At 57.6% G+C, this 26251-nt stretch overlaps 11 protein-coding genes and 1 non-coding gene across 12 annotated transcripts; 7 read left to right on the top strand and 5 right to left on the bottom strand.

Moving 5' to 3' along the window:
* Positions 1 to 329: 329 nt before the first annotated feature.
* PSEUBRA_000793 (Exocyst complex component Sec6) lies at positions 330 to 2960 on the top strand (the record flags this gene model as incomplete). The annotated part of the gene is made up of 1 exon (XM_059464451.1): positions 330 to 2960. One exon carries the CDS (start codon positions 330 to 332, stop codon positions 2958 to 2960), a length of 2631 nt encoding a protein of 876 aa, XP_059320920.1.
* Positions 2961 to 3991: 1031 nt separating this feature from the next.
* On the top strand, positions 3992 to 7801 carry PSEUBRA_000792 (uncharacterized protein; the record flags this gene model as incomplete). The annotated part of the gene is made up of 1 exon (XM_016434159.2): positions 3992 to 7801. The coding sequence occupies one exon, from the start codon at positions 3992 to 3994 to the stop codon at positions 7799 to 7801; it is 3810 nt and encodes a 1269-aa protein (XP_016294563.2).
* Positions 7802 to 7907: 106 nt separating this feature from the next.
* On the bottom strand, positions 7908 to 8543 carry PSEUBRA_000791 (uncharacterized protein; the record flags this gene model as incomplete). The annotated part of the gene is made up of 4 exons (XM_016434133.1): positions 7908 to 7968; positions 8041 to 8224; positions 8308 to 8396; positions 8491 to 8543. 4 exons carry the CDS (start codon positions 8541 to 8543, stop codon positions 7908 to 7910), a joined length of 387 nt encoding a protein of 128 aa, XP_016294562.1.
* Positions 8544 to 9020: 477 nt separating this feature from the next.
* PSEUBRA_000790 (Carbon-nitrogen hydrolase) lies at positions 9021 to 11375 on the top strand (the record flags this gene model as incomplete). Its single annotated transcript, XM_016434146.1, has 2 exons — positions 9021 to 9034; positions 9110 to 11375. The coding sequence occupies 2 exons, from the start codon at positions 9021 to 9023 to the stop codon at positions 11373 to 11375; spliced, it is 2280 nt and encodes a 759-aa protein (XP_016294561.1).
* Positions 11376 to 11703: 328 nt separating this feature from the next.
* PSEUBRA_006433 lies at positions 11704 to 11794 on the top strand. The gene is given in 2 exon segments: positions 11704 to 11740; positions 11760 to 11794. It is a non-coding gene; the product is annotated as a tRNA-Glu (tRNA).
* A 1312-nt stretch (positions 11795 to 13106) lies between these two features.
* PSEUBRA_000789 (Glucose-methanol-choline oxidoreductase, C-terminal) lies at positions 13107 to 14996 on the top strand (the record flags this gene model as incomplete). Its single annotated transcript, XM_016434095.1, has 1 exon — positions 13107 to 14996. The coding sequence occupies one exon, from the start codon at positions 13107 to 13109 to the stop codon at positions 14994 to 14996; it is 1890 nt and encodes a 629-aa protein (XP_016294560.1).
* A 112-nt stretch (positions 14997 to 15108) lies between these two features.
* PSEUBRA_000788 (uncharacterized protein) lies at positions 15109 to 15747 on the bottom strand (the record flags this gene model as incomplete). The annotated part of the gene is made up of 3 exons (XM_059464450.1): positions 15109 to 15209; positions 15323 to 15395; positions 15481 to 15747. 3 exons carry the CDS (start codon positions 15745 to 15747, stop codon positions 15109 to 15111), a joined length of 441 nt encoding a protein of 146 aa, XP_059321081.1.
* Positions 15748 to 15986: 239 nt separating this feature from the next.
* Positions 15987 to 16664, bottom strand: PSEUBRA_000787 (Protein of unknown function DUF4385; the record flags this gene model as incomplete). Its single annotated transcript, XM_016434081.1, has 1 exon — positions 15987 to 16664. The coding sequence occupies one exon, from the start codon at positions 16662 to 16664 to the stop codon at positions 15987 to 15989; it is 678 nt and encodes a 225-aa protein (XP_016294559.1).
* Positions 16665 to 17151: 487 nt separating this feature from the next.
* On the top strand, positions 17152 to 18615 carry PSEUBRA_000786 (Major facilitator superfamily; the record flags this gene model as incomplete). The annotated part of the gene is made up of 1 exon (XM_016434093.1): positions 17152 to 18615. One exon carries the CDS (start codon positions 17152 to 17154, stop codon positions 18613 to 18615), a length of 1464 nt encoding a protein of 487 aa, XP_016294558.1.
* Positions 18616 to 18977: 362 nt separating this feature from the next.
* Positions 18978 to 20105, bottom strand: PSEUBRA_000785 (DNA-directed RNA polymerase, insert domain protein; the record flags this gene model as incomplete). Its single annotated transcript, XM_016434080.1, has 2 exons — positions 18978 to 19745; positions 19833 to 20105. 2 exons carry the CDS (start codon positions 20103 to 20105, stop codon positions 18978 to 18980), a joined length of 1041 nt encoding a protein of 346 aa, XP_016294557.1.
* A 490-nt stretch (positions 20106 to 20595) lies between these two features.
* PSEUBRA_000784 (MIF4G-like, type 3) lies at positions 20596 to 24315 on the bottom strand (the record flags this gene model as incomplete). Its single annotated transcript, XM_016434073.2, has 1 exon — positions 20596 to 24315. One exon carries the CDS (start codon positions 24313 to 24315, stop codon positions 20596 to 20598), a length of 3720 nt encoding a protein of 1239 aa, XP_016294556.2.
* A 728-nt stretch (positions 24316 to 25043) lies between these two features.
* On the top strand, positions 25044 to 26135 carry PSEUBRA_000783 (Alcohol dehydrogenase, C-terminal; the record flags this gene model as incomplete). Its single annotated transcript, XM_016434097.1, has 1 exon — positions 25044 to 26135. The coding sequence occupies one exon, from the start codon at positions 25044 to 25046 to the stop codon at positions 26133 to 26135; it is 1092 nt and encodes a 363-aa protein (XP_016294555.1).
* Positions 26136 to 26251: the final 116 nt, after the last annotated feature.

The raw sequence follows: 26251 nt of genomic DNA, 5'->3' as shown, positions 1-26251 counted from the left end.
GTTCGCGTTGCCAAAGCGATACGCAAGGCGGCAGGCATTTTTTGAAAGTGTGAGACCGACTTTAGATTATCGCCCCTTGCCAAAATTCTAGCGCGCTCGGACCCTGCAGCGACGACTCTTGCTGCTGTCGACCCTCTCTCTGTCCTTTGTTCTCTACCATCAGCACCTTCACCAAACACGACAGCGGCGACCACAGCGAAGGCATCGCTGATTGTGGTCGCGAGCACATACATCAACCCCGACCCTCACATGAACCGAAGTAATTCGTCGATGGAGCATCGCTGATCCTGCCAGCAGCGCTGTAGCAGAGACATACGCATACAGCCAAGATGGCGTTCGCCCTTCCAGCTCCTCATTACTTGACGAGTCCCTCCGCAGCATCGCTCACCGCCAAGTCAAACGGTACTCAGCAACGAAATGGCAGTGGTCTGCCGTCTCCGAGCTCGCCATCAGCGTCTTCACATGGACATGCCGGTCCTTCATCCTCTGCACATGCTGCCATGGCAGCGTCAACGGCACTTTCTGCTGCGACCTTGCCCGGCGCAGCTGTGCCAAGCTCATCGAATCTGGTCGCAGAATTCTTGAAATCGCCAGATGACCTGACCAAGATTTCGGCACTACGCAAGAAGCTGCTCAAGGAGCAGGCCAGCTTGTCGGCCAAGCTAAAGCTCGGAGCAAAAGAGCAGCTCGAGGCGACACGAGACGGCCTGCTCAAGCTGCAAGCAACACGAAAGGACGTCGCAGCCATCAGAGAGGCTTTTGCACAGGTCGAGGCGCTATATACCCACACAGAAGGCGAGGACGGCTCGAGATCGAATCATCCCGACGCCAACCGCTCCTTCCGCGTCATCAGCCAAGTTTCACAACTGCATCGCAACTTTGTTCAGACGGAGACCACCCTCGACAAGCTTGAGAAGCTACCGAGTCAGATTGAGGCGCTGGCGGAGATGCTGCAAAGGAGTCAGGATGACATGGCGGGCCCAGCCACCGATCTGTTACCGTTGCATTTCCATCTCTCGCAGCTGGAGGCGTTCCGCAACGAGACATTTCACCTCGCTCGCACGTGCTCTGCAGACGTACGCAATACGGTCACCGAGTACTTTGCGCCGCTAGACGGACTCATCAGGGCGTTTGACGACTACATCATGACGCTGGCTGAACGAACGATGGATTTGGTGCGAGAGGAACGCGCGTCGGTGGTGGTCAAACTTGTCAAGATCATCGAGAAGGAGTCGCGCGAGGACGAGCGTGCAGCTGCGATCCGCCTTGCCAAGCGTGCCAATCTCGAAGGTGCCGCACGATTCGGATCGATGGTGGCCAACGCACGAGTCATCAAGCTGTACCGATCCAAGTTCGTCGAAGCCATCGACCGTTCCACAGCTGAACTCTTCGAGGAGTGCTGGTCGCGATTCGGATCCGATGACAACAAACTCGAGTTCCTCGGGCATCTGGACTGGATCTATGACGACATGCGCTTTGTACAGTCCGAAATCACTCCGCTCTTTCCAGAGGACTACAAGATCCTGCGCACGTTTGTGCGAAGCTACCACAAGCATCTGGGCACGATCTTGCGCGAGCGCGTTCTTGCCGAGGATCCGGAAGCAAGCGCGATGCTGGAGCTGTATCAGTTCACGCAAGAGTACACCAAGACGATGACCAAGGAGATCGGAGCAGACAAGGCGTGGCTGGAGCCGACACTACTGGCTGGCAAAGAGCAAGGCATCATCGACGACTACCTTGGCTTGATCACCAAGAAGATCGACGAGTGGACGGCAACGTTGATGTCGGACGAGGTGCGGGAGTTCGTTGCGCGGCAAAAGCCACCAGACGAAGATCACCAGGGCCTGTATGGCTTGCAGGGCGCATCGATCCTGTTCAAGATGGTGAATCAGCAGGTGGACGTAGCGGCAGAATCGGGTCAAGCGAGCGTGCTGGCCAAGGTGGTGGAGCGTGCAGCCAAGGCGATGCACTCGACGCAGGCGACATGGCTGAGGGTGCTGGAAAGCGAGTTCAGGAAGCAGCGCGAAGCCAAGTCACCGGACGACGTTGTGGGCGGTCTGGTCGAGTACGTGATCGCGTTGGCCAACGACCAGCTCAAATCGGCCGACTATGCCGAGGCACTCATCGCACGACTGGAGCCGATGGTGAGCAAGAAGTACCAAGCCGGCATCCGGGAGGCGGTCGACAACGCCCTCAACGGGTTCTTGGACGTGTCGAAGCGTTGCACACAGGTGCTGGTGGATCTGGTGTTTGCGGATCTGCAGCCGGCGATCAAGGAGCTGTTCACGTTCCCCATGTGGTACTCGGAGGGGACCATGACGACGATTGTCGAGACGATGCGCGACTACACGACGGACTACAGCGAGCGGCTCAACCCAGACCTGTTCGACGTGCTTTGCGACGACATGATGGATCGCTTCCTCGTCTCGTACATTGGTGCACTGCGTCGGGTGGGCTCTGGCAAGCTTCGCATGCCTTCGGCAGGTGAACAGATGCGCAAGGACGTCGAAGATGCCAAGTCGCTGTTCTACGCCTTCAAGAAGCAAGAGGAAGTGCAGGCCAAGTTCGAAGTGCTGGATGCGATCCAAGGTATGATCACTTCATCGGCGACCATGGTCTTCCTACCCTACTGGACATTCGCCAAGGCACACGGCGCTCATCTTGGATTCTTGGAGGCGATGATGAAGGCACGGGACGATCTCAAGAGGGACGATGTGAATGGGCTGATGGAGAGCGCCCGACGCAAAGTCAAGAGCGAAGGCCTCAACGATCTGGTGCCGCAGACAGGTGGGCCGACGGTGATGAGTCGAGTTGCGCAGGCGTACGGGCAGGCGTACGGAGCGAGCGGTGGAGGTGCTCTGCTGGCCAACTTGAGCGCCGAAAGAGCAGCAGGAATGGCGGCGAGTGCCACCAAGGCGCTGGGTGGACTGGCGGGCTGGAAGAGCAGAGATCGCGATTGATCCCAGCGGACACGCTTGCGGCAATGCATTTCCACTGCAGGGCAGATCCAATTGTTCCCATAGCAACGCGATGTCAACGTCGAGGAATACATTCAGAATGGGTTGCAGAACGGAGTGACCTCGGAAACGTCTATTCTGTTCGGATCGCGAAGGCAGAGGATGGGATCGGCTATCGATTGCTATGATGCTGTTTGAATGAGGTGAATGACTGTAGCTTGGCCTCGGATAACTATCATGTTGGCGAGCTCGCCTCTGTGTGGAACGAATTTTGGTCAATTTTTTTTTGGTTATCGAAAATCGGAAAAAGGCCCATAAAAAGGTGGCTTGACCGTTTCTTCACGCTCTAAAAATGGTTCATTGCAGCGGGAACAATGGCAGGAAGGAGGCAGCAGAGAGCCAGACAGAAAGAGAGCGCGATGAAGCGGATCTTGGAGAGCGCGCCACAGTCTCGATCAGGAGCCCTGCCGAGACAGTTGGAGCCGGCAGAAGCAGTCATGGAGTCACCCCCGTGCCGATTCTGGGGCCTTTTTTGACATTTCCGATCCCACAGAATCAGCAGAGCGACGCTTCTTTCGGGCCAAAAGTCGGCTAATCACTCAAGCCTGGCTGAGCAAACCGCAGGCAGACACACAGACGGCCACGCTCCCCTTCTTGGCTCAAGTCACACGCAGCGGCTATGAAACTGAGAAACGCGGACGCACAAGCTTCTTCTCCCTCTTCCACCCTCACCCCGCACCAACAACAGCGCATCATCATCCCATCTATCGATCATGGCCACGTCGTTCAGAACGATTTGAGCCTGATCTACAACCCACAGCGGCTCGGCTACACGCAAACAACGTGCTCTACTGCTTCGCTATTGTAGGTCACTACTTCGGAGATCTGCTGCCGGATGCTGCATCTCTCATCGGCCCAAGCGCATCTAGCACCCTAGACCGCTGACTACAACGCGACCCGATACGCCGATCAGCACATCATCCCAACTCGAACAATCTCTCCGTTCTGCCGCACCTACCTCTATACCGTCAACGATGTCACAACAGGGCCAGCAGCCAGGTCCTTCGCGGCAAGCTAGCCACTCCGACAACGACGACAGCAGGGACGATCAGCCTGGAAGCGGTCTCAAGAAGAAGCGCATTCAACAAGCTTGTCGGCCCTGCAGCATCAAGAGGGTCAAGTGCGACGGCTCCAACCCTTGCAACACCTGCACCAGGTCCGGCGAGGTCTGCGAGTATGGACAGCCCAAGAAGAGGGGTCCGCCCAAAGGCTCCACTCGAGGCGGCAGCAAAGCAGCAAAGCGCAAGACAGACGCGCGCGAATCTACGGCTCGAAGAGGTGTCTACGACCAAGCGGCAGCCTTGCCGATCCAGTCTACCCGCGACTATGCGTCCAGTGCAGCCGCAGCCAGAGACACAAACGCTACCTCCGTCCCTCTTTCACGTCCACGCCTATCGCCGCCTCCCGCGCTCAACGAATCGAATCGACACCTCCCGTCTGCGCAGATCGACTTTGCTTCTTCTTCTTCCGCCTCCCGATACCCACCAACTGCCAACGCGTACGCGCAGTCATACTCGGGCATCCAATCGTATCACGCTGGCCCAGGGCCTATTCCTACTTACCGCAGCGATGCTCATGTCGATCCATACCCTTACTCTGCGCACGCCTCCCCAGAATCGAGCTTTCGCACAGCCAGCCATCGCACCGCAGGGTCTATTCATGACGGCAGCGTCGGCAGTCCCAACGACAACGCTAGTCCCGGCTACTATCCGCCCCACTCGTACCCGTCTCGATACGATCCCGCTTCAGCATCTCTGCCTCCACACAGGCAGCGCACCGAGACGCTCTATCGCGGCAGCAGCAGCGGTCTAGGCTTCATTCGTCCACCTTCTGGTTCCACCGATCGCAGATTGCCGCCCCTTGACTTTAAAGCATCCCGCACGTCCAGTCGATCCTCCACGTCTCCAAACAACTACGGTCGTCTGCCTACCACTTCAGACCCGTACCAGTCATCTCTTTCGGCTCGTCCGGGCGCCAATCGTCCTCCATTTAACGATACTGGGTCGTATACGCGTCCATCGCAGAACACCTCTTCGGCAGCGTTTTCAGGCAACGCAGCGAATCCTCCGAGCGGAGCCGCCGCAGCGTCCAGCACGTACGACCCTAGCGGGCCAGCTTCAGATGCTTCGCGCTACGGCAGCGGTCCCATGCAGCGCAACACTACTGCCAACTCACAGATGCCAGGCCCAACGGGCTGGGCGAGCTCAATTCCTCCGCAGATCAATCCGACCCAAGAGGCAGCTGAAGCCGATCAAGCTGCCATGGGAAGACCAGCCGGCATTCGGCAGTCCCACACCGGCGAGGGTAACCAGCTTTTGGTAGGAGGGACGCTTCGGCAACTCCAACGCGACCGCAATCGCGATCGCGATCGCGCTAGCAGGCAAGACAAAGCGGCGAACGTCGACTCATACGACGCACCCGAAGACATTGATCTCGAACCTCTTCTCTGGGTCGAGCCAGGAGATGAGAGCAGGCACGGCGTCAATCGCTCCGGAGTCACCCTGACTAAGCCCGAGATCCCCCCTCTCATTCAGGAACGTCTCTTCACGATCTTTTGGGGCATCGTCGAAACCATATGGCCTGCCCTTTACAAGCCCGCACTGTGCCTCACTGGCTACAATGTGATTGACCCAGAGAAGCATCCCATGCTGCACAATGCCGCCTGCGCACTTGCGGCTGTCGCATGGGACTCGGGCGAGTTCGCCGTCTCGGAAGGGGACACGGAAGCCACTCAATCCGACTTGGTCGAACGCACAGTCTCGGACCTCAGCTTTAGTCAAGGACCCGGTCAGCTTGGCGACGGCACCAGCCTCCGCCGATTCAGTGCCATGGACCTCGGCGACATCTTCCTTGCCAGGGCCAAGTACTATCTCGTCAAGACCAACAACGAGCCTAGTCTCGAGACGATCCAATCGCTTCTCTTCATGGCTCTCCGAGAGGGTGGCAACGGTCGAGCCAGCCAAGCCTCTGCTTACATCTCGACTGCTTCCCGCATGTGCATCGATCTCGGTCTGCATCGACAGCGCGATTTTTCTTCCGTGCTCGGCTTGCAGTTCTCGCATGGAGAAGAGCAGGCAAGGCGGAGGATCTTTTGGTGCTTGTACCTGCTCGACAAGACTTCGTCGGCGTCCCTAGGTCGGCCGGTGACACTGCGGTATGCGGAGATCGACTGCCCGCTCCCCAACATCGACGACATCGATGAACACGAGACGTGGGCAGAAACGACCAACAACAGCTCGCTCATCAAGGACCCGGCTCGTGCCATCCTGCTCAAGACTCCCGTCGCTGCCATGACTCATTTGCGAATCGGTGTCCGGCTTGGACGCATCTGCGAGGAGGTCATCGCCAACTACACGCATGTGCATCGCAGCGGCGACGAGGATCGCGATGGCTCTATCTACGACCATGATGGCAAAGCGGACGACGGTGAGGTACCCGGTTGGGAGACGCGTCTCATCCGTTTGCATCAAAAGCTGGAAGCTTGGGAGCGTGACCTGCCTGACCGTCTCCGCTTCGACAATCCGGCCCATCGCTTGCCCAACACGCTCAATCAGCACCTCTGGTTCCAGGCTTGCAAAGTGATGCTGCATCGTCCCTACATTCTCAAGCAATCCTCTCGTCCCGACCTGCCTCCCTCGCACCGCATTTGCACTGATGCAGTTGGCAGCATCTGCGACATCCTCACCGCCTATGACCACAACTTTGGCATGCGCAAGCTGTCCTCCACCGTGACCTACTGCATCTTCACCGCATCGACCATCGAGATCGCCAACACGACCTCGACGGATCCCGTCATTGCGCTCGAGGCAAAGAGGAGGCTGCGCAAATTTATGACGTGGCTGTCGAGGATGAGTGGCTCGTGGCAGAGCGCGAGCCACCATCTCAAGATCTTGGAGCAGCTTGGACACCTCAATGATGCCGACTTGGACGGTACGGGTCTGCCGAGCCACCGAGAACCCAGTGCGCCGGGCAGCTTGGTGGCGAGCAGAGCGGACAGTCCGTCAGCCGCTGCGAACCCGGGAGCCGCAGCGGCGTCCGTTGCGTCGTCAAAGAGCTCCGGTGTCGATGTTGGGTCGTCGTCACTTTCGTTTGCAGGCGACAACAATCAGGGCTTGCTGGGCAGTGGTGGTATCGGACAAGGTCTTGCACACAATCACCAGCAGCCAGCTCACACTACGGGAGGCGATTTTGCTTCCGCCTTGGGCCCTAGCGTCCCGGCGCTGCAGCCATCGGGGATGTCGGTCGCAGGAAACGACATGGCCAGTTTCTCGGTCCCGGGTCCGATCGGGGCGCCCATGCACCTCGATCGTTCTCGCACCAGCTTTCAGCTTGACTCGACGCTGCAAGACGACTTGTACGCTCAGTTCCAGGCGCAAGGGCAGAATCCAGGCTTGCTCTACGGCTGGCCAGCTACTGCGCGCGTAGCTACACCGAATCCGAACGCGGCTGCTGTCTTTGACAACGCTCTCGTTGCCGCTACTGCTGCGAATGCGACTCCACAGCCTCTCGCCGGTCGACCGATGTCGCTCAATGCTGCTGTTCCGAGTGTCTCGAACAATTCAGTCCAAATGGCAGGAAGCGCTGTCAACCCAAACGCCTACCTCAAGCTCCACGACACCTCGTACTGGGGAGCGATGCCGCTTGCGTCGGAGGACGCGCTTGGCTGGGCCAACTTTACCAACTCGTACCTGGAGGCGCTCAACGGGATGGCGAATCCTCTTGCAGTGCCTGCCAGCGCCGATGTGAATCTCGACATCACTGCCGCGGCGACCAATACACGCTGAGCGGTCGCAGGCGACACCACCATCACCCTCGTAATGTGATAGTCTTGTATTTGTACCACATCATCTTTTCGGTCGTGCCTTATTCCCTTCGTGTGTCGATGAGCGCTTACTCCTGACCGGCCTTGATGCGCTCCAACTCCTGCTTCCACGATTCGAACAGTTCGATTCTGTCGCACCCCAAAAGAAACGCATCAGTCATCCTTTCCAATCGCAGCTGTAGCTTGGGAACGGCAACTTACCCTTCTTTGCCTTTGGAAAAGCCGCCCTCTCTCGCGAGCGTGTTCTTTTCGGCCTGGAACATGCCGATGATGTCGTCGAGGGCGGATTCGAGCTTGTTCAACGCCTCCTGGAGGGCGTAGGGGTTTTCGATGGCCTGGAAGATGGTGGATTTGGGACGGTGGGCCTCGATCGGATCCGGATCGGCTGCGCGTGTTGCACAACAGGAGTGGGGTTAGTATGTGCCAGAGAGGGGGTGGAAGGGAGGAAGGGGGAAAGGGGGGGCTTACGCTGTCGCAAGTCACGCGGGAAGGCGCCAGCTGGGTTCTCTGCCGACGCTCCTGGCCCGCGAAAGTCCGTCGTCTGGTGTGGGTACTTGCTGCTCGCACAAAGTGGGGAAAGGATGTAGGGCAGAATCGTCAGCGCTGAGGGTTAAGATTCAGTAGGGCTTTGCACGAGGGTGTGCAACTTACGCCTCGTTCTGGAATGCCACGTTGGGCGTGCCCTCGTTGTTCTGTGCTGACATTGTTGCTGTGATATGGCTTCGTCGTTGATTGTGGTCAAACGGCGATGTTCCTGATGGTGGTGGCGAGGAAAGAAGTTCACCCTCCTCACCAATACGGAAGGCACAGACTGCTGACTCAAAACCTTCCTGCACAGATGAGCGGCTGCCCTAGCCGAACGCAGTGAGAGCTTTTCCGAACTTGATCTGCTCTGTAAGCTCCTCAACCGAAGGATCGGTTGTGCAAGGCTGTCTGTGCTGTGCGCAGCTGTTGCCATGTGGAGTTGGCACGCACGATGACGCGCTTTGACGTTGAACAGGAGGGGCGAGATTTTGGATATCTGTTACATCGATGGAAAGTGAATGGGGAAGCGACAAAATCGAGGTCGGGAGTCACGGACCACGAGAAGACCGGGAAGGGTCTTCTCGATATCAATTGCTTCTTCCGTTCCGCAATCCTCGTCACCGCCAACAGCTCATACAGCGTCCGATCGACTCATCATGGGTCTACCGATGTAAGTGCTGCACCTCGAAGCAAATGCTCTCGGAGCAGCGTGCTGATCCGCTTGCCTTGCTGATGAATCCCACAGCACCGTCTCAACATGCTCGCTCAACCAATGGGCGCTCGACTTTGACGGCAACCGCGACCGCATTCTCGAGTCCATTCGCCTCGCCAAATCCGCCGGCTCGCGTCTCCGTGTCGGTCCAGAACTCGAGATCCCCGGCTATGGCTGCTTCGACCACTTCCTCGAGCCGGACACGGTGCTTCACTCGTGGCAGGTGCTCGCCGAGATCCTCTCCTCCGATGCCACGCACGGCATTCTCTGCGATGTCGGCATGCCAGTCCTTCACCGATCCACACTCTACAACTGCAGACTGCTGCTGCTGGACGGAAAGATCCTGCACATTCGACCCAAGATGTGGCTTGCCAACGACGGAAACTATCGCGAGATGCGCTACTTCACGCCTTGGACGCGCACGAATCACACGGACAGCTTCACGCTCCCTCGCATCGTCTCTTCCATCACGGGGCAGGATGAGGTGCCGTTCGGAGACGCGGTGGTCAAGACGAAAGATACCGTTCTGGGCGTCGAACTGTGCGAGGAGCTGTTCACGCCAAACTCACCGCATATCCGACAGGGTCTCGACGGCGTAGAGATCTTCACCAACTCGTCGGCTTCGCATCACGAGCTGAGGAAGCTCTACAGGAGAGTGGAACTCGTCAAGGAAGCGACGCTCAAGCTGGGCGGCATCTATCTCTATGCGAACCAGCAGGGTTGTGATGGTGACCGGCTGTACTACGACGGATGCCCACTGATCGCTGTCAACGGCAGCATTGTTGCCCAAGGATCGCAATTCTCGCTGGACGACGTGCAGGTCATCTCGGCCACCGTAGATCTCGACGACGTTCGTGCTCATCGCAGCGCCAAGAGCAGAGGCATGCAAGCGGTCAGCGACAGCAGCGGTCAAGGCTGTCCTCGCATCAATGTCGACTTTGAAGTGGGCGAGTCGGAGGAGTATGGATCCAAGACACCTGGCACTGCTACGCCGGTCACCAACGGCGGCAAACAGAACGACGACGCAGCCCGACTCTACCGACGATACTTTACAGCGCTCAGCAGCCCTATCGAGGTGCACTACCATTCGCCCGAGGAGGAGATCGCCCTCGGTCCCGCGTGCTGGCTATGGGACTATCTGCGTCGATCGCGGACCCAGGGCTACTTTGTGCCGCTCTCCGGAGGTATCGACTCGTGTGCCACGGCGACGATCGTTTTCAGCATGTGCCGGCTTGTTTTGGCTGCCATCGCACCTGCAAACACGTCCACCGCGACAGGGCGCAAAGCGACTTCCTCTCTCACCACGGATACCCGTTCTCAGGTGCTCGCTGACGTCCGACGTATCTGCAACGAAAAGGAGGGCTCCACGTGGACCCCTGCGACACCGCAAGAGCTGTGCAACCGCATCTTCGTCACCTGCTATATGGGCACCGAGAACTCGTCTGCGGAGACCCGCCAACGCGCCGCCGACCTCGCCAAGGACATTGGTGCATACCACATCGATCTCAATATGGACCTCATCATCCGCTCCATCATCACGCTTTTCTCGACCGTCACGGGTGCTACTCCCCGGTTCCGCGTGCACGGAGGTACGGGAGCGGAAAACCTGGCGTTGCAGAACATCCAAGCGCGTCTCCGGATGTTGTTGGCGTACATGTTTGCGCAGTTGACGCCGTGGGTGCGGGGTACGTGGGGTGGTCTTCTCGTGCTTGGCTCTGCCAACGTCGACGAATCCCTCCGTGGCTACCTCACGAAATACGACTGTTCTTCGGCGGACATCAATCCGATCGGAGGCATCTCCAAGACGGATCTGAAATCCTTCATCGCTTACGCACGCGATGCATTCTCCCTCCCCATCCTCCATTCCTTCCTCACCGCCGTGCCCACCGCCGAACTCGAACCGATCACCTCGACCTACGTCCAAGCCGACGAAGCGGATATGGGAATGACCTACGACGAACTCTCCATCTTTGGCCGTCTACGCAAGAACCTCAAATGTGGACCTTATGGGATGTTCAACAAGCTTTTGCCTGAATGGGGGCATTTGGGACCAGAGAAAGTCGCGGAGAAGGTCAAGCTGTTCTGGTTCGAATACGCGAGGAACAGGCACAAGATGACGACGCTCACGCCGAGTTATCACGCCGAGGGGTATAGTCCGGATGATAACCGGTTTGATTTGAGACCGTTTTTGTATCCCAGCAGGTTCCCGTTTCAGTTTCGGAAGATCGATGAGCTGGTGGGACGGTTGAAGGGGGTTGAGCGGGTGGGTGGCGAGGAATCGGGGAGGAAGGAGGATTGACGGAAGGGAAACAAGGGGATGCTAGTACAGATGCAATCGAAACAAGTCGATACAGGTCTTCATGACGTGTGCACGTTAGGCGCCCCTTTGCGCTGCGGAGCAGTGAGGCTACACAGTAACAGGCCTTGGGAAGAGACCTCCTAAAAATTTCGGTATTTGTTAAACTCGTGGTTGAAAAAAGGGCCGGATTTTCTTTTACCGAAAAAATCGCCTCGGAGCCGCTTTTTTTGGGCCAAAAAAAGAAAAAAAACCCGAATCTGTGTTTTCACCACTTAGAACTCCGCTTGGCGACTCATATATTTTCCGCATTGGATGGTGTATAACAAGGTCCCAGTTAGTACAATGGTCAGTATAGGGCACTCTCATGCGACTTGCATATGATAACTGCTCAGATCAGGGTTCGATTCCCTGGCCGGGAACTTTTTTTGGTCCTCCAAACCTTCTTTGTGGCTTGTCCCATGCCGCTGGTCTGTCTCTCTGCCAGAGGCCCGCTCTCTTTTGTGATCCGCCTCTGAGCTTTGCGATGGGCATGCCTCCCCAGCATGTCGGTCATTTCGCCGTTCTCTGAAGCAGCACGACAACGGATCTGGACCGCAACCGCTTCGGCGCCGCATCCAGTTCGAACGCAGTTGCAACCCATTTCGGCATTCGGCGCAACGTGTTTCATTGTCGGCTTTGGTCGTTCTCGTTGGTGTCGGTCGTCGCTGACCAGTGTCGAGCGCCTCGTGCTACCCGAATCCGGGATGCGGTCGAGCGACGTACGATGATGTTTGTCGTACTTCGGCAGTGCGAAAATTTGTTCGCCCCTCGCTTAGGCGAGGAGCTTTTCCGAAAGCTTAACCCTCCTGAAGACTCTTGGCCCCCTCGTGGCTTCTCGTCGATGTGGACCGACCGCTCGTGACGCTCGACGGACGACACATGATATCCTTCGCTATCGGGATGGCGAGTCAGGGGTTGCCCGCCTCACCCACGGCAGAGGGGTGCCGGACGGCCAAATTTGAAAAGCGTGGCACGAGGGGAGGGACACCTGACCCGCCTGACCCACGGGAAGCCCACTTCCATTCATGCGGCCACTCGAAACCGGTCAACGGTCAACCCCTTTAGCAGCCCGTGGGTTCGCGGAAGTCCGCAACGCCCCTTCTACCTTGGCCAAAGCGTGCTTCGCTCGAGACATATCGCTTATACCCACGGCCAGAAGAACGGCTAAGAAAGAGCGGTACGAACAAGCAAACCAAAACCAAGGAATTCCGAAGACCTGGTCGCACTCGTGGGCAAGCGAATTCCTTTGGCTTAAGCGAGACACGCTTTTATGCGGTTCGCAAACAAAAGCAAACAAAGCTAAATGTTAGCGATTTTCCGACGACTTCATCATTGTGCGTGCGAGGCACAGATACGCACCCGCCTCCCCCACTATGTTCAATGAGGGCGTCTTACAACAGCCTGGTGTGTGGACGATTCAACGGGCCGCAAATGGGTGGAAGGGGAACAATGCTCCCGAGAGAGGGGCGACCTACGTCCGCTGACTGGATGTGAGGTTCCTCCTGGTTCCTTCTGTACATGAGGGGCGGAGTTTGGATGTGTCTCCCGTGTGTGCCGTTCAGACCCTGTGGATCTTTGCAGCCGTAGGGTCGAGGTATATAACTTCCGGCATGATCGACCTGGAGTATCCGCATCGATCCATCCAACTCATCCAGCCCTGACCTTCAAGACATCCAACGGTGAAGCTTCAAGATGAAGCTCACCACGTCCTTCTCGGCGCTTGCGTCCCTGCTCGTCCTCTCCCTCACCTCCGTCTCCGCCGGCATCGTCACTGACGCCAGCACCCTGCGCAACACCAGCTACGACTACATCATCGTCGGGGGTGGTCTCACCGGTCTTGTCGTCGCCAATCGTCTTTCTGCCAACAGCGCGGTGAAGGTGCTCGTCATCGAAGCGGGCAACGATGACCGAACCAACCCGGACGTGTACAACGTCGACAACTACGGTGCGGCGTTCGGCACGGATCTGACGTATCACTTTGAGACGGTGCCGCAGGTCGGAGGTCGCACGAAAGCGCCCTTGGGGGGTCGCACGCTCGGTGGGAGCACGAGCATCAACGGTGCTGCCTGGAACCGCGCGTCCAAGGCGCAATACGATGCGTTGGGACCCTTGATGGTTGGAAGCACCACCAGCGGTTGGTCCTGGGATGGTCTGCTCGGATATATGAAGAAGAGCGAGGCCTTTTTCGCCCCCAATCAGGCTCAGACGAATAACGGCGCTCGATACGACCCAAGTGTTCACGGCACCAACGGTCCACTCAAGATCGGCTTTTCGCAGATTCGAAGCAACAACCGAAAACGTGGGGGTGCGACCCAGGAGTGGAGGAGGATGTTTACGGGTCCCCAGCAGCCCGCGTTCATCAAGGCCATCGGCGCAACCCTTGGCGTCCAACAGGTCAACGACCAGTGTGCGGGACAAGCCAACTCGGTTGCGTTTACACCCAACTCGATCGACCAGAACAACAACCGCGTTTCCGCTGCTACGGCGTACTACACCCCCGTGCAGGGAAGGCCGAATCTGACGATCCTCACGGGCACCATGGCGAAGAACCTCGTCTGGGCCGGATCGAACAACAACTCGTGGCGCAGCTCCGGTGTTGTCGTGCAGCAAAGTCACGATGGGGATCACATCCAGGTGAATGCCAACAAGGAGGTGATCCTCGCCGCTGGTGCGCTCAACACGCCTACGCTGCTGCAGCGCTCCGGCGTCGGCGCAAGCAGCGACCTCCACCCGTTGGGTGTCGACGTCAAGGTGGATCTCGCAGGTGTGGGCAGGAATCTGCAAGATCAGACCATGACGACCATCGGTTCGCGTGCCAATGTGGTGTATGACGGTCGAGGTCCCAGTGCTACCATCGGCATGCCGAGCGTCAACCAGATCTTCAAGAACGCCACCGACATGCGGGGGTATGTCAACGCCAATCTGGACGGGTGGGCGAACCAGCTGGTGGCGCAAGGGCACGTGGCGAGCAAAGCAGGGGTCATGGCACAGTGGAAGTCGGCCGTATCGCTGATCTTCGATCAGGCAGCCCCCGTGGTTGAGTTCTTCTTCGATACGGGCTATCCGAGTGGTTCGTACGGGATTGACATCTGGCCGCTTTTGCCGTTTTCAAGGGGAAGCGTGAGAGCGACCAGCCTCAATCCGTATGACAGCGCACGGGTCGATCCGAACTACTTTGGGTTGCCCATCGATATGGATGTTCAGGTGGCCTCCCTCCGTGCCGGCCGTCGCGTTCTGCAGGACAACAACCTCAAGCAGCTCACGTGGAATGGAGAGACGACGCCCGGGTTCGATATGATCCCCGACGGGAGCAATGCAGGGAGGTACAGCAGGTGGAGGGACTGGATTTTGGGGATCACGCCCAACACGGGCGGCTTCTCGGCGGTGAGCCACCAGCTGGGCACGGCGGCCATGGGCAGCAGGGCCAATGGTGGTGTGGTGGATGGTAACTTTAGGGTGTACGGCACGCAGAACGTGCGGGTGGTCGATGCGAGTGTCCTGCCGGTGCAGGTGTCGGCGCATTTGAGCGCCACGTTGTACGGTGTTGCGGAGAAGGCGGCCGATACGATCATGAGTAGTTGATATGATCGTGCGATGTGTAGATATACCCGAAGGACAATTCATGTTGAACTGCAGAACGTGTGCGCAAATGGGTGACATTGAGCTGAGAAGAAGATGAAGGGCAGTGTGATGATCACTTGCTCCGCTTGCTGGCGGCGGTGTCGGCAGTGGGGCGCTTGCGTTTTGTGCTGGACGAGGCGGGCGTGCTGTCATCCTCGTCGGATTCTTGGATTTCTGCGCAGCCGATTCGACAAGTTCAAATTGGTTTGCAGATGTGAGTAACTCGGAACGATGAGGCGAGGTGTAGCTTGACTTCTTGCGCGGGGTGTTGTAGAGATGCTGCTTACCAGGATCGTCATCTTCGTCGTCCTCGTCTTGCGACTCTTGGAAGTCTTCGTCTTCGGATTCGTCTTCGTCGTGCTGTCATCCAACATAGGTCAATAAAGGACCTAGTCAGTATAAGTATCGAGGTACCAGGAGACAAGGGCCAGACAGAGGAACGTACGTCTTCTAGCAAGTACGAAAGGCCAACATTGCCGCCATCGTCTTCTTCTGACGAGCCGTATTCCTCGTCGTCATCTTCTTCGTCATCCTCGTCTCCCGCGGCATCTTCATCGTCGTCGTTTTGGTCGTCATCTTCGGCCTCGACTGCTTTTGTCGAGCTGGGGTGAGATTTTGGCTCCTGCTTTGATGTTGATGTCGGGCTTGTGGAAGCGGAGGAAGTCGAGGCCTTGATTTCGCCGTCCGTTGCTGCTGGATTCGTGTCCGTCATCTTGAGTCTCGTGCTTTACACTTTCGAGCCCGTTGGCTTCGATCTGCCTTTGAAGTCGTCGATGGGACGAAGAAGATGTATCAGGCACAAATCGATGGTTCAGATTCGAGAGACGAGGAGGGGTCGAGATGATCTGTGCTTCTCTCACTCAAACCTGGCAGAGTCTGACAGACCGCCTCGCGTGCCTCATTAACGCGACTGGGTTTTCTACAAATGTTACATTTCTGCTCGATTCGCTCTCACCACTTCCTCACCACCCTCTCCTTCTCCGCATCCTTCAGTAACGCCCTCTTCACCTCCTCGCAGTCCTCCGTTAGCACCGGCTGCCCCTTCACCCATTCCTGATGCTCCTCTCTCAATCTCACATACTCTGAATTCGTCCACACCTTCTCGTCCAGCACCTGCTTGAAGATCCTCGCTGCCTCGACCTTGTCCGGATCCTGATCTTGCCGCTCCAACCGCTTGATCTCGGTCCTCTTACTCCCTTTGCCCTTCGGCCCACTCTCGTCGTCATAGACGTACTTCTTGCCGCCCTTGTGATTCGCATAGCGCCGCGCTCGGGTGTAACCCATCTGAATGAACTTGCGTGCCATGTCCGCACCTACAAAGTCGCCCTCGTCGAGGTAGGTCTGAAAGATCGAATGGAGTTTGGAGGAGGAGGAGGTGGCGATGGAGGGGGTTTTGAAGCGCCAATGCGGGACTAGCTCGGATTTGTACGGTTGCACCATGAGGACGCCTTGTTCGCCGACGCCGGTGCGGTACAGGTGAGGGTGGGTGCGGAGGTCGAGATGGGCGTAGGGGAGGTCGTATGGGAATTTGGAGGATGAGGTTGAGCTCGACTTGGGCTTTGACGGCTTCAGGGCCGGTTTGAGCGACCGCTGGGTCGTTGGCGCTAATGAAGAAGAGGAGGATTCCATCTTGGGCTTCGGGTTTGGCTTGACCCGCTTCGGTGTGGATGACGAGGACTGAGCTCCCGACGACGAAGCGGCGGACGAGCGAGTGCTTACCATCCTGAGTGCTGTTAGCGAGACCGCACGTTGAAGTAGGCCGAGTGAGAGTATGTTGAACGGGCAACGAATTGGTTCTCGTGTGAGGATGGCAACGAGGTGTTGGTGTGGAGGTTTGGTGGTGGTGAGTAAGCTCGTGCTGCAGGGTTCGTACGGCAGGCGCTTGGCTCGGCTATCCAAGATCCACGCGGTTGTGCCGTGCCATGCCGCGGATTTTGACAGGCCGATCTGCCGGAAAATTTTGAAAGGTTGAACCTTGCCTTCTCGACTTCATCATCATCATCGAGTCGGCCGTTGCCTCGACCCAACACGGTTCTAGATGCGTCAAAGATACAGTCAAGCCTGGCAGTAGACGTTTTCTTTCGGCTCTCTTCGCACCCACCATCATCCACCAAAAATGTCGCGGCCTCAAGAAACCACACCGCTTCTGTCCGGGCAGCCCCGCCAAGCCGATACCGAAGATGCACCACCACCACGCACGAAAGCGACGCCTCTTCCGCGCAAGCAGCTCTTCGTGCTCTGTCTCATGCGCATGACCGAACCCATCTCGTTCACCGTCATCTTTCCCTTTGTCAATGCGATGCTTCGTGCCAACCTGCCGTCTTCCGTCCCATCCTCCCGCCTGGGCTACTACGCCGGTCTCGTCGAATCCGCATTCGCCTTCGTGCAGTTCCTCACGATCTTCTTCTGGGCACGTCTGTCCGATCGTATCGGTCGCAAGCCTGTCCTTCTCATCGGTCTCTTCGGGTCCTTTTTGAGCGTCAACGCCTTCGGCTTTGCAAGAACCTTCCCGCAGATGGTGCTGGCGAGGAGCATAGCGGGTCTGATGAATGGCAACATTGCCATCCTGAAGAGCGTACTGGCGGAAGTGACGGACGAGACGAACCAGGCAAGAGCGTTCAGCTTGATCCCGCTGTGCTTTGCCGTGGGGAGCATTGTGGGGAATGGTCTGGGTGGGTGGCTGGTCGGAGTGTGGGGAGGCGAAGGAGAGTGGTTGGAGAACCACCCGTTTTGGCTGCCGTGTGGTGTGGCGAGCGCGTTCAACCTGTGCGCGATTATCACCGGTACGCTGTTTCTCAAAGAGACACTGCCGAAGAAGACCAACAAGGTGCCAGAGCAGGGAGCGGAGGTGGTGGAGGAGGAACGACCGCCATCGATTCGGTCCTTGCTGGCGGCAAAGTCGATTCGAAGGATCCTGGGCACGCAGTTGGGGTTGAACTTTTTGAACGCATGTCACGCCGCCTTGCTCCCTCTCTTCTGCTACACGGCGATCGAGCAGGGCGGCCTGTCGTTCACTTCCGCGGACATCGGCACGGTCCTAGCGCTCAACGGGGGGTTCACGATCTTCATCCAGCTCATTGCGTTCCCCACGTTGGAGCGACGACTAGGCGGACCGGCGCGCGTGTATGTTCGCGTCACCGCCGCTCTGCCTTTCCTCTGGCTCTGTCTGCCACTCGCCCATCAACTTGCGATCAACCACTCCAAGGCGTGGCCCATGGCAGCACTCGTCCTCGCAATTGTGCTAAAGGGCATCAGCAACATGTCCATCGTATCGTCCAATTTGTTGGTCAACAACTCGGCACCTACGAGGAGCAGTCTGGCCACGTTGAATAGCGTCAGTCAGATGGCTGGGTGCTTGAGTCGCACGATCGGGCCAAGTTTCAGTACGAGCCTGTTTGCGTTTAGTACGAGCAGAGGCGTGCTGGGTGGTCAGCTGGTTTGGTTGGTCATGTGGGCGATCAGTGCGGGGACTTGGATCATGACGATGAAAGTCAGAGCGCCCGAGAAGGCCAGCTGGAGAGTCAAGGCGCGGCAGGAAGAGACGGCGCAAAGGGGCACAGAGGCGAGACCACAGGCTTAGAGCTTCATTTGTACTTCATAGATATCTCGCAATCGCATGTTCCGCAATCGCCTACACGTTACAGCCGGCAAATGGGAGTGGCTCGATCGACGGTGCTTTCCCACATGCGTCGTGGTGCCATTGAGTATCATGCGGACGTGAGCCGCAAGGTACGGGTGAGGACCTGAAACGAACATCTGCCAGTCGGCTCTTCAGTTCGTGTCTGCTTCTGAGTCGAAATCAGCAGAAGGATCTCACAGACAGGTGCGATGTTGAGCGGAGCAGCTTGATCTGCAGTGTGGTAGAAGTACAGCGAGGTTTGTTCTCTCTCGAGTGGCACCCTTTGGAGGACTGGGCACTGACCGAACGAGTCGTTCTGGCGTTCAATCCCAGCCTGAACCAGCGTACGGATTGGCAGGCGCCGGCTGCGACCCGTACCCGTTCATATCGCCCATCCCTGCCCCGTTACCGTTCATATCCATCCCACCACCCCCGTTCGCCCCATACGGATCCATCATCCCATTCTCCATCCCGCCATTCGCGCCCGGTTGCTCATCCATCATGCTCAGCTCCTGCACGATCTGCGCCACTCTGTACTCCAACAACCCCAATCCGGTCTCGACGATCTCGGCGGGATGCATGCTGCCGCTCGCCTCGACGTCAAAGTAGAACTTGTTGGCCTTTTTGTTGTAGTCGAACGGGGCGCCTTCCTGTGGGGGCTCCTCGAGTTCCGCATTGGGTCCCTCGGGCCATTCCTGCTTGGCGTCAAATTCGTACCAGTAGGTGGTGTGGCGGAGGGCGTTGTGCGGATCGTACTCGAAACCGACCGCGGAACAGGGGGACCATTTGGCGTGCTCCTTGGCAAAACCTTTGCGTGCGATGCACCGGATGTCGAGCTCCTGCCCTTTGGACATTTTGACGAGCATGATGGGTGGCGTGGAGCCGTCGTGGCCGATGGGACGACCAAAGTCGGGGTGTTTGGGTGCAGCAGGGTCGTTCATCGCATCGTCGTCGTAGATCGTTGCGTTCTCGATGGTGTCTGAGCGTATCAAGTCGCGAGAGGTGACTTCGAGGTTGCCGCGCGTCGTGCAGCGCGCGCGTAATGTGAGTTCCACCGAACACCGATCGCACCCATCCTCACAGGCACAGTCCTAATGTCGACATACAGAGAAAGAAGACCAAGTCAGTCGCTGTGCTTCACCGCAAGCTACTTTGTTGGCGTGGAGGCCAAGACTTACCCGGTGGTCCACCAACGCCTTGGCACAGTCCATGCTGAGCAACGGCACCAGACCCAGTCGATGCGCCAAAAACTCATCCGGCAGCACGGTCGTGTTGTTCCGGATCTCCACCATGTCGATCGCCACCGTCGGAATGTCGGCGATCATGATCCTCCGCAACGAGTTGGCAAACGAAAGGTCGACATTCTCGAGTATGAAGTTGGCATGGTCGCGGTTGAGCTGTCGCACGGTGATCTTTGGCCGCGATGGCGCCGCGTCATATCTGCCGTTCATGATGGCCTATGTGAGTGCAGTCGCCTGCGTGTGACGAGAGAGGTCGTCTTTTGGGTCTCTTCGAGCGGGAGCGTCGGACCTCTGCGCAGTCGTTGGCAGATTCCAAGTCTGTGCTTTTCGGTACAAGATCGACGGTTGGATACGCTTGGCCCTTAATTATAAGTCGTGATGACGTCTGCACCGTTCGGAAAGGATCGTATGAGACGGGATGGGTGGTCCAGAAGAGAGAAGACGGAGGTATGTAAAGAAGGATTGCGTTGGCTGCAGCCTTGAGATATTCCAGATTCTGCAAGTCGGAGGCTGGCGACCCTTCCTGGAGAATGTGGTATCACGTGATGATACTCTGGAGCCTAGGTCTAACACGCTCACATTTTCCGGCGAGCCTCAACAGCCTGTAGCCTCACGCTCCCGCCTACTGCAATTTATGATTGCGGTCAATGTCTCACAGTCGACTAGAAGAGCAGGAGGGAAAAACGAGCTGCATTGCGAGTCAGAACCCTCGACTGGTCCAGATCTTGAAGTCGTCCGGGCCGGCACTCTTGCCGTTTCTGTTGGCATCGTCCCTCTGCTGCTGCTGCTGTGGCTGCTGTTGCTGTGGTTGCTGTTGCTGCGGGCGTCGCAGGAACGCACTGTGCGGAGGTAGATCCGACCCTTGCGAGTCAGCATTACGCTCGTACGCCAGCACAAGCTCTTTACGCTGCTTGCGCTCTGCCTCCTCCTTGAGCTGCTTGGTCCGCGTGTTGACCGCGATGGATGCGGTGGACGGCACATGGACTTCGTGCGTCACCTGCTTGGAGCCCTTTTTGGAGAGGAGGGAGAACTTCATGTGCGCGCTGTCCTGTGCGTCCTGTTCGGACGGCTTGCGCTTGATGGGCAGACCGATGCTAGAGAGGCCTGAGAGGTTGGTGCTGTGGCCGTGATTGTGGCTGTGGCTGCCCATGTTGGCAGAAGGAAGGGCGGTGCGGGAGAACAGCTGAGATCGCTGGGCGCTTCCACCTGCGCCATTGCTGGGTGCGTGCGCGGGTGCAGAGGTGGAAGAGCCGAGCTCAGCCATCATCTTGGCGAGCTCGCGGTCGAACTCGTCATCGGCTTCTTTACGGATCGCCAGTTCTTCGTCGAGTCGGTGGCGGCCCAGTTCGTCCTCCTCCTCGTCGGTTCCTTCGCCAGAAGAGCCGTTGTCGCCAGAGTGCGAAGCGTCCGAGTCACTTTCGGGTGACGAAGATGACGACGAGCCACCCGAGGAAGAAGACGGAGATGCTGACGAATCCGATGAGCTTGACGTATCATCACTGCTCAAGGCTTGGTCGGCTCCGCGTCTCGCCTTGCGTCGCTTTTCGCCGTCGTCTCCGTCTTGTCCACGATCCTGAACGTCTTCATCCGAAGTGTTTTCCTCGCTCTCCGCTTCCGTCTCGGTCTGCGCGGTCTTTGACCTGTTGGCCGCCATGACCTCTTCCAGTGCTGCGGCGGCCTCGCCAAACACCTGCTTGAATTTCCAATCTGGCCGCAACGTCTCCAGTGTCTCTGTGAGCATGAAGTCGACATCCATTGGTAACGGCTGTTCCTTGCAGAGCACATAGACGTTGAGAAAGACCAAAAAGTCATCCAACTTTTTCCGCAGCGATCCGCGATCAAAGCAGGCACCGCATGTGTCGAGCAGCGTGCAGATCAAACGAATCCTGAAGTAGTCATCGGGTGCATCCAGCGGCGCGACCTGCCCAGGCCAGGGTCGACCGTTGGGATGACCAAACGTGGCGAGCGACCAGAGCTGCTCGAATATGATGCCGCTGTTTATGAGTCGATAGTTGTAGAGCTCACCGAGGTAGCAGATGGTGGCGACGCGGCGCTGGTTGTGCTTGAAGATGTTCTCCTCCATGCCGATACGGATGTTCTCGAGCACCTGATCGATGATCTCAACCGCGAACGCAGGATGGAAGCGGTCTAGCTCAAAGGTCAGGATGGCAAGGAGGTAGATGTTCGAGTATCGGATCCTCCACGCTCGTGTGAAGGCGTCCTTGAGCCAGCCATGGGCCGCAGTATCGTCCCAAGGGAGCTTCCTGAAGTGTACAACCACTGCATCGACCGTCTTCTTCTGCAGCACGTGATAGATGAGGTGTCGGATGTATAGCTCCATCGGTTCTCGTACCTTTTGCTCGATTGCTTTGCGCTTTGGTGGGTTGCATTGATAGTAGGCGTTATTGAGCATGAGCAGCTGACGCGAGTCGAGGTTGGTGGCGGCTCGTTTGCGACGAAGCATCTCGAGCATGTTGCGCATGTGAGTCGAGGTCTCTTCCGTGCGCAGGAGGTATCTCCCGCAGCCCTCTAGCAGTGAAGCGAGAACATCGATATTGGGTCCGGAAAAGTCTTCAAGGCATGTCTTGAGACAGTGAAAGATGGCGTGAGTTGGCGTGACCTTGAACTTGGTGAGCTCAGCGATGAAGCGGGCGTTCTTGGTGCGGGTCTCGGCGAGATCGACGCTTTTCTTGCGCTGCAGGTAGCGGAACTCATCTTCCAGCATTGCGGTGAGACTTGAGCCGACGTCAGGCATGTACCGGGTGAGGACAGCCGCGAGACGAGCGTAGTAAGGAGCTAGGTCGATCCGGTTGCGTGGAATCGAGGCGAGGTGTTTGACCAGTTTGCGACGCGCTGGCTTGGTGGCGATGAAGGCAAAATCTACGGCGGCGCTGTCTATCATACCACGATTGGTCATGTCTGGCAGCTTGGCCATGAGCGTCGCGAGTTGTGCTGCAGGGCCGGCATTCATGGCCTCCTCTGGTGCTTCCGAGTCGAGTCGGGGCGAGCTCAAAGCTGTCGCAGATTCTCTTGCGTTGGAAGAATCCGCCGCTGCTTCTTCACCATTCGCCTTGTCCCCGCTCGCGGATGAAGTGATTGCGATGCCGGTGGTTTGAGCCAGAATGGTAGGCGGAATGACATCGCCAAGGTCCAAGATATCTTCGTAGAACTTCTGCGAATCCTGGTCCTCCCACGGGCTCTGGTCTGCGGCGAACTCTTCATCGGCACGCTCGAAGGCAGATTTAGAATCAAGATTGACGCCAAGGCCGACAGCATTGCTGTTTGATGCAGCAGAGTCGAGCTCCGGCATGGGGACGCTCAGCAACTCCGAGAGCACTTTGCCCCAGTCCCGCACCCGCTCAAAGCTCTTTGTCATACGCTCGTAGTTCTGTTGGCGATCCTCGAAGATCTCGCCGGATCGGATATAAGCTTCGTGGTTCTTGCGGTCCTGGTCCTGTAGCCTCTGATGCTCCTTGACGATGCGACGAGCGAGGGTCTGGAAGTAGGTCTCGAAGAGCTTGCTGAATCTGGCCTGCCAATCTGAGGACACGAGAGGCGCGGTGGACAGGTCGGCTTGTTCGATGCCGTTCACGTCCACAGCATCGGCGAGAGTCAAAGCAGATCCCGCTCTCTCCGAAAGGACCGAGTCGGCATCATGTGGCTTGGAAGATGGTAGTATCGACTGACCGAGGCCTTTGAGCACCGCGATGAGCAGTGGGACGTTGGAATGCTCCTTGTCCGTGGCCAATAGATTCTTGAGCAGGTTGTAGAGCCAAGAAGCACCGTTGTTGTCCTGCGAGTGCCCGACTGCCTCGACTAGAGCCAATTCTGCAGTCGCGCGAAGCAAGGGTTTCTGGCGTGCAATCCTGGCAGCTTCGTCTCTCTCCTTCTGCTCAGGGGTTGCGTTCTGATAAAGCGCCTTGCTGGCAGGCGCCAGAGCCTGCTCGAGCGCAGTCGTCAGCGGCGAGCTGAAAGCTTGTCCACCAAAGCGTATGTGAAATGCGGAAAGGATCTCGGTGGCAGCAAAGCAGTCCTTGGCGTTGACGCATCGACTTAAACCCTCCGGAACCGCTTGGGTGAGCTCTTGGAGGTACTTTTCGAGATTGAGCAGGGGCAGATCCTTGAGAAGCTGATCGCGTGCATCCTGACCTATGCTTTGTTTGACTCGTTTGACGAAGGCTGTGTTCTTTTTGAGGTTGGAGTCTAGGGTCTTTGAGATGGAGGTTGGCCCAGCCTTCCATACCTGGTGGTTGGCGGCGCGGAGTTGACGCCGCTTCTTCTCTCGCTCCTTGTATAGGGCGTGTGATTGCGATTCATCCTTGGCTAATGGCAGGGCCGGCGATGCTGATGAGGAGGAAGCTTTGACCGCCATCACCGAGCTTGAGCTGGAGCCGGCCGGCGGAACCGTGGAGGCCACCATGAATTGGCTCCGGCGTACGGTCGACGAAGCTATGGTCGAGGCATGAGCAGCGTGTTTGTGGCGAGTTTGGCCTTGCTTGCAATTCTGCAGCCAACGAATGGACTGAGAGAGGGTACCGATGGCGTTGCGAAGGTGGGCGGAGCAGCAAGAGTGAAGGGAAGCTGACGGCTGATCTTCTTGATCATGGCGCAGCAACCTCGAAGACTCGCTCGTTCGCAGTTCAGGGTCCAATTTTCGACTTTCGACCCTGGACTCCACGACGATCTCACAATGGCTGAGAAGCATAGACTCTAACAGACTGGGGAAATTTGCCAGCTAAGCGCTGCCGACCATTTTTTGACCGATGCCATGTGGCTTATCAGGCGTGACAGCAGTCGATGTGTCATTTTTCTGGCCCGAATTTCTGAGTTTGCCGCTCCAAGCTTAGCCGGACAGCGCACAGGAACTCGACCGGCAAAACTCATCCTGTTCCAGACCGGAACTCGTTGAGCTTCACTGCCGAACACGCTTCCCTTCGCTGCCGGTCAATAGACTCGAATGCCAAGAACAACGGTGGCTATCTCCGGGGGGCGTGTGGGCGTGGCGTGAAGCGTGGGGAGCTGCGGTGTCAGCCAGCGGTGGTCCGTGGAGCTCGTCGAATGACTATAGCCGGACCAGCTGCATTTAAGCTTCAGCACTTCCCTTTTGTTTCTTCTTTCCTTCCTACAACCTCTCATCATAACGTCAAAATGTCTTTCTCCATTCCATCGCAGCAGACTCAGATCGTCCTTCGCGAGCGTCCTAAAGCCGCGATCCAGCACACGCTTGGCGCCAACGACTCGACCTACGAGAAGCGCACCATTCCCGTGCCTAAGGAGTCCGAGCTCAAGGATGGCGAGGTGCTCGTCCGCGTCGAGTACGTTTCGCTCGACCCCGCCATGCGCGGCTGGTTGCGCGATGCACGATCCTACCTTCCTCCCGTTCAGATCGGCGAGGTGATGCGTGCAGGTGGTGTCGGTGTCGTCGTCGCCTCCAAGTTTGCCGGCCTCAACAAGGGTGATCAGGTTAGCGGTACACTCGGCTGGCAGCAGTACGCCCAGGTGCCCGGCAAGAGCGTAGAGAAGCGCACCATTCGGGAAGGTAGCAACCTGCTCGACTACCTTGGTCCTCTCGGATCGAGTGGTCAAACAGCTTATTGGGGCATCCTAGACGTCGCTGCGATCAAGAGCGGCGACGTTGTTGTTGTCACGGGCGCCGCCGGCTCCGTCGGCAGCATCGTCGTCCAGATCGCCAAGCTCAAGGGCTGCAAAGTCATCGCCGTCGCCGGCGCAGACGACAAGTGCGAGTGGCTCAAGTCCTCCCTGGGCGCAGACGAGGCGCTCAACTACAAGTCGCCCGACTTCAAAAAGACCTACCGCGAGATGGTCACCAAAAAGTACGGCTACATCGACGCCATCTTCGAGAACGTCGGCGGTGAGATCCTCGACATGTCGCTGCTCTGCATGAAGCCTCACGCCCGCATCGCCCTCTGCGGCGCCATCTCGGACTACAACAACCCCAAACCCGACGGGCTCAAGAACTACCAGACCATCATCGCCATGCGCATCAAGCTCCAGGGCTTCATTGTGTTTGACTACGCAAAGAGGTACGCCGAGGCCGAGGAGCAGATGAGCAGGTGGATGAACGAGGGCAAGCTCGCCAGGAAGTTCCATGTGGTGGGCGAGGAGCTGGACGCTAAAGCGAGGGAGCAGGGCAAGAGTCTCGAGTTGGCCCCCAAGGCGCTCGTCGATCTGTTCGCCGGCAAGAACAGCGGCAAGATGGTCGTCAAGGTCGCCGCTTGAATTGTATTCATACCTAAGTCATCGTCTCATCGCAATCATATTGATAAACACGCAGAAGAGAGACAAGCGAGTATGTGCTGTGGTATTAGACGTGAAACGAAGTGAACAGTACAAAA

Source organism: Kalmanozyma brasiliensis (assembly GCF_000497045.1).
Source record: "Kalmanozyma brasiliensis GHG001 unplaced genomic scaffold PSEUBRA_SCAF10, whole genome shotgun sequence".
NCBI classification, from domain to species: Eukaryota; Fungi; Basidiomycota; class Ustilaginomycetes; order Ustilaginales; genus Kalmanozyma; species Kalmanozyma brasiliensis.
The sequence above is the reverse complement of the archived record's forward strand: the minus strand, read 5'-3'. Positions and strand labels throughout refer to the sequence as shown.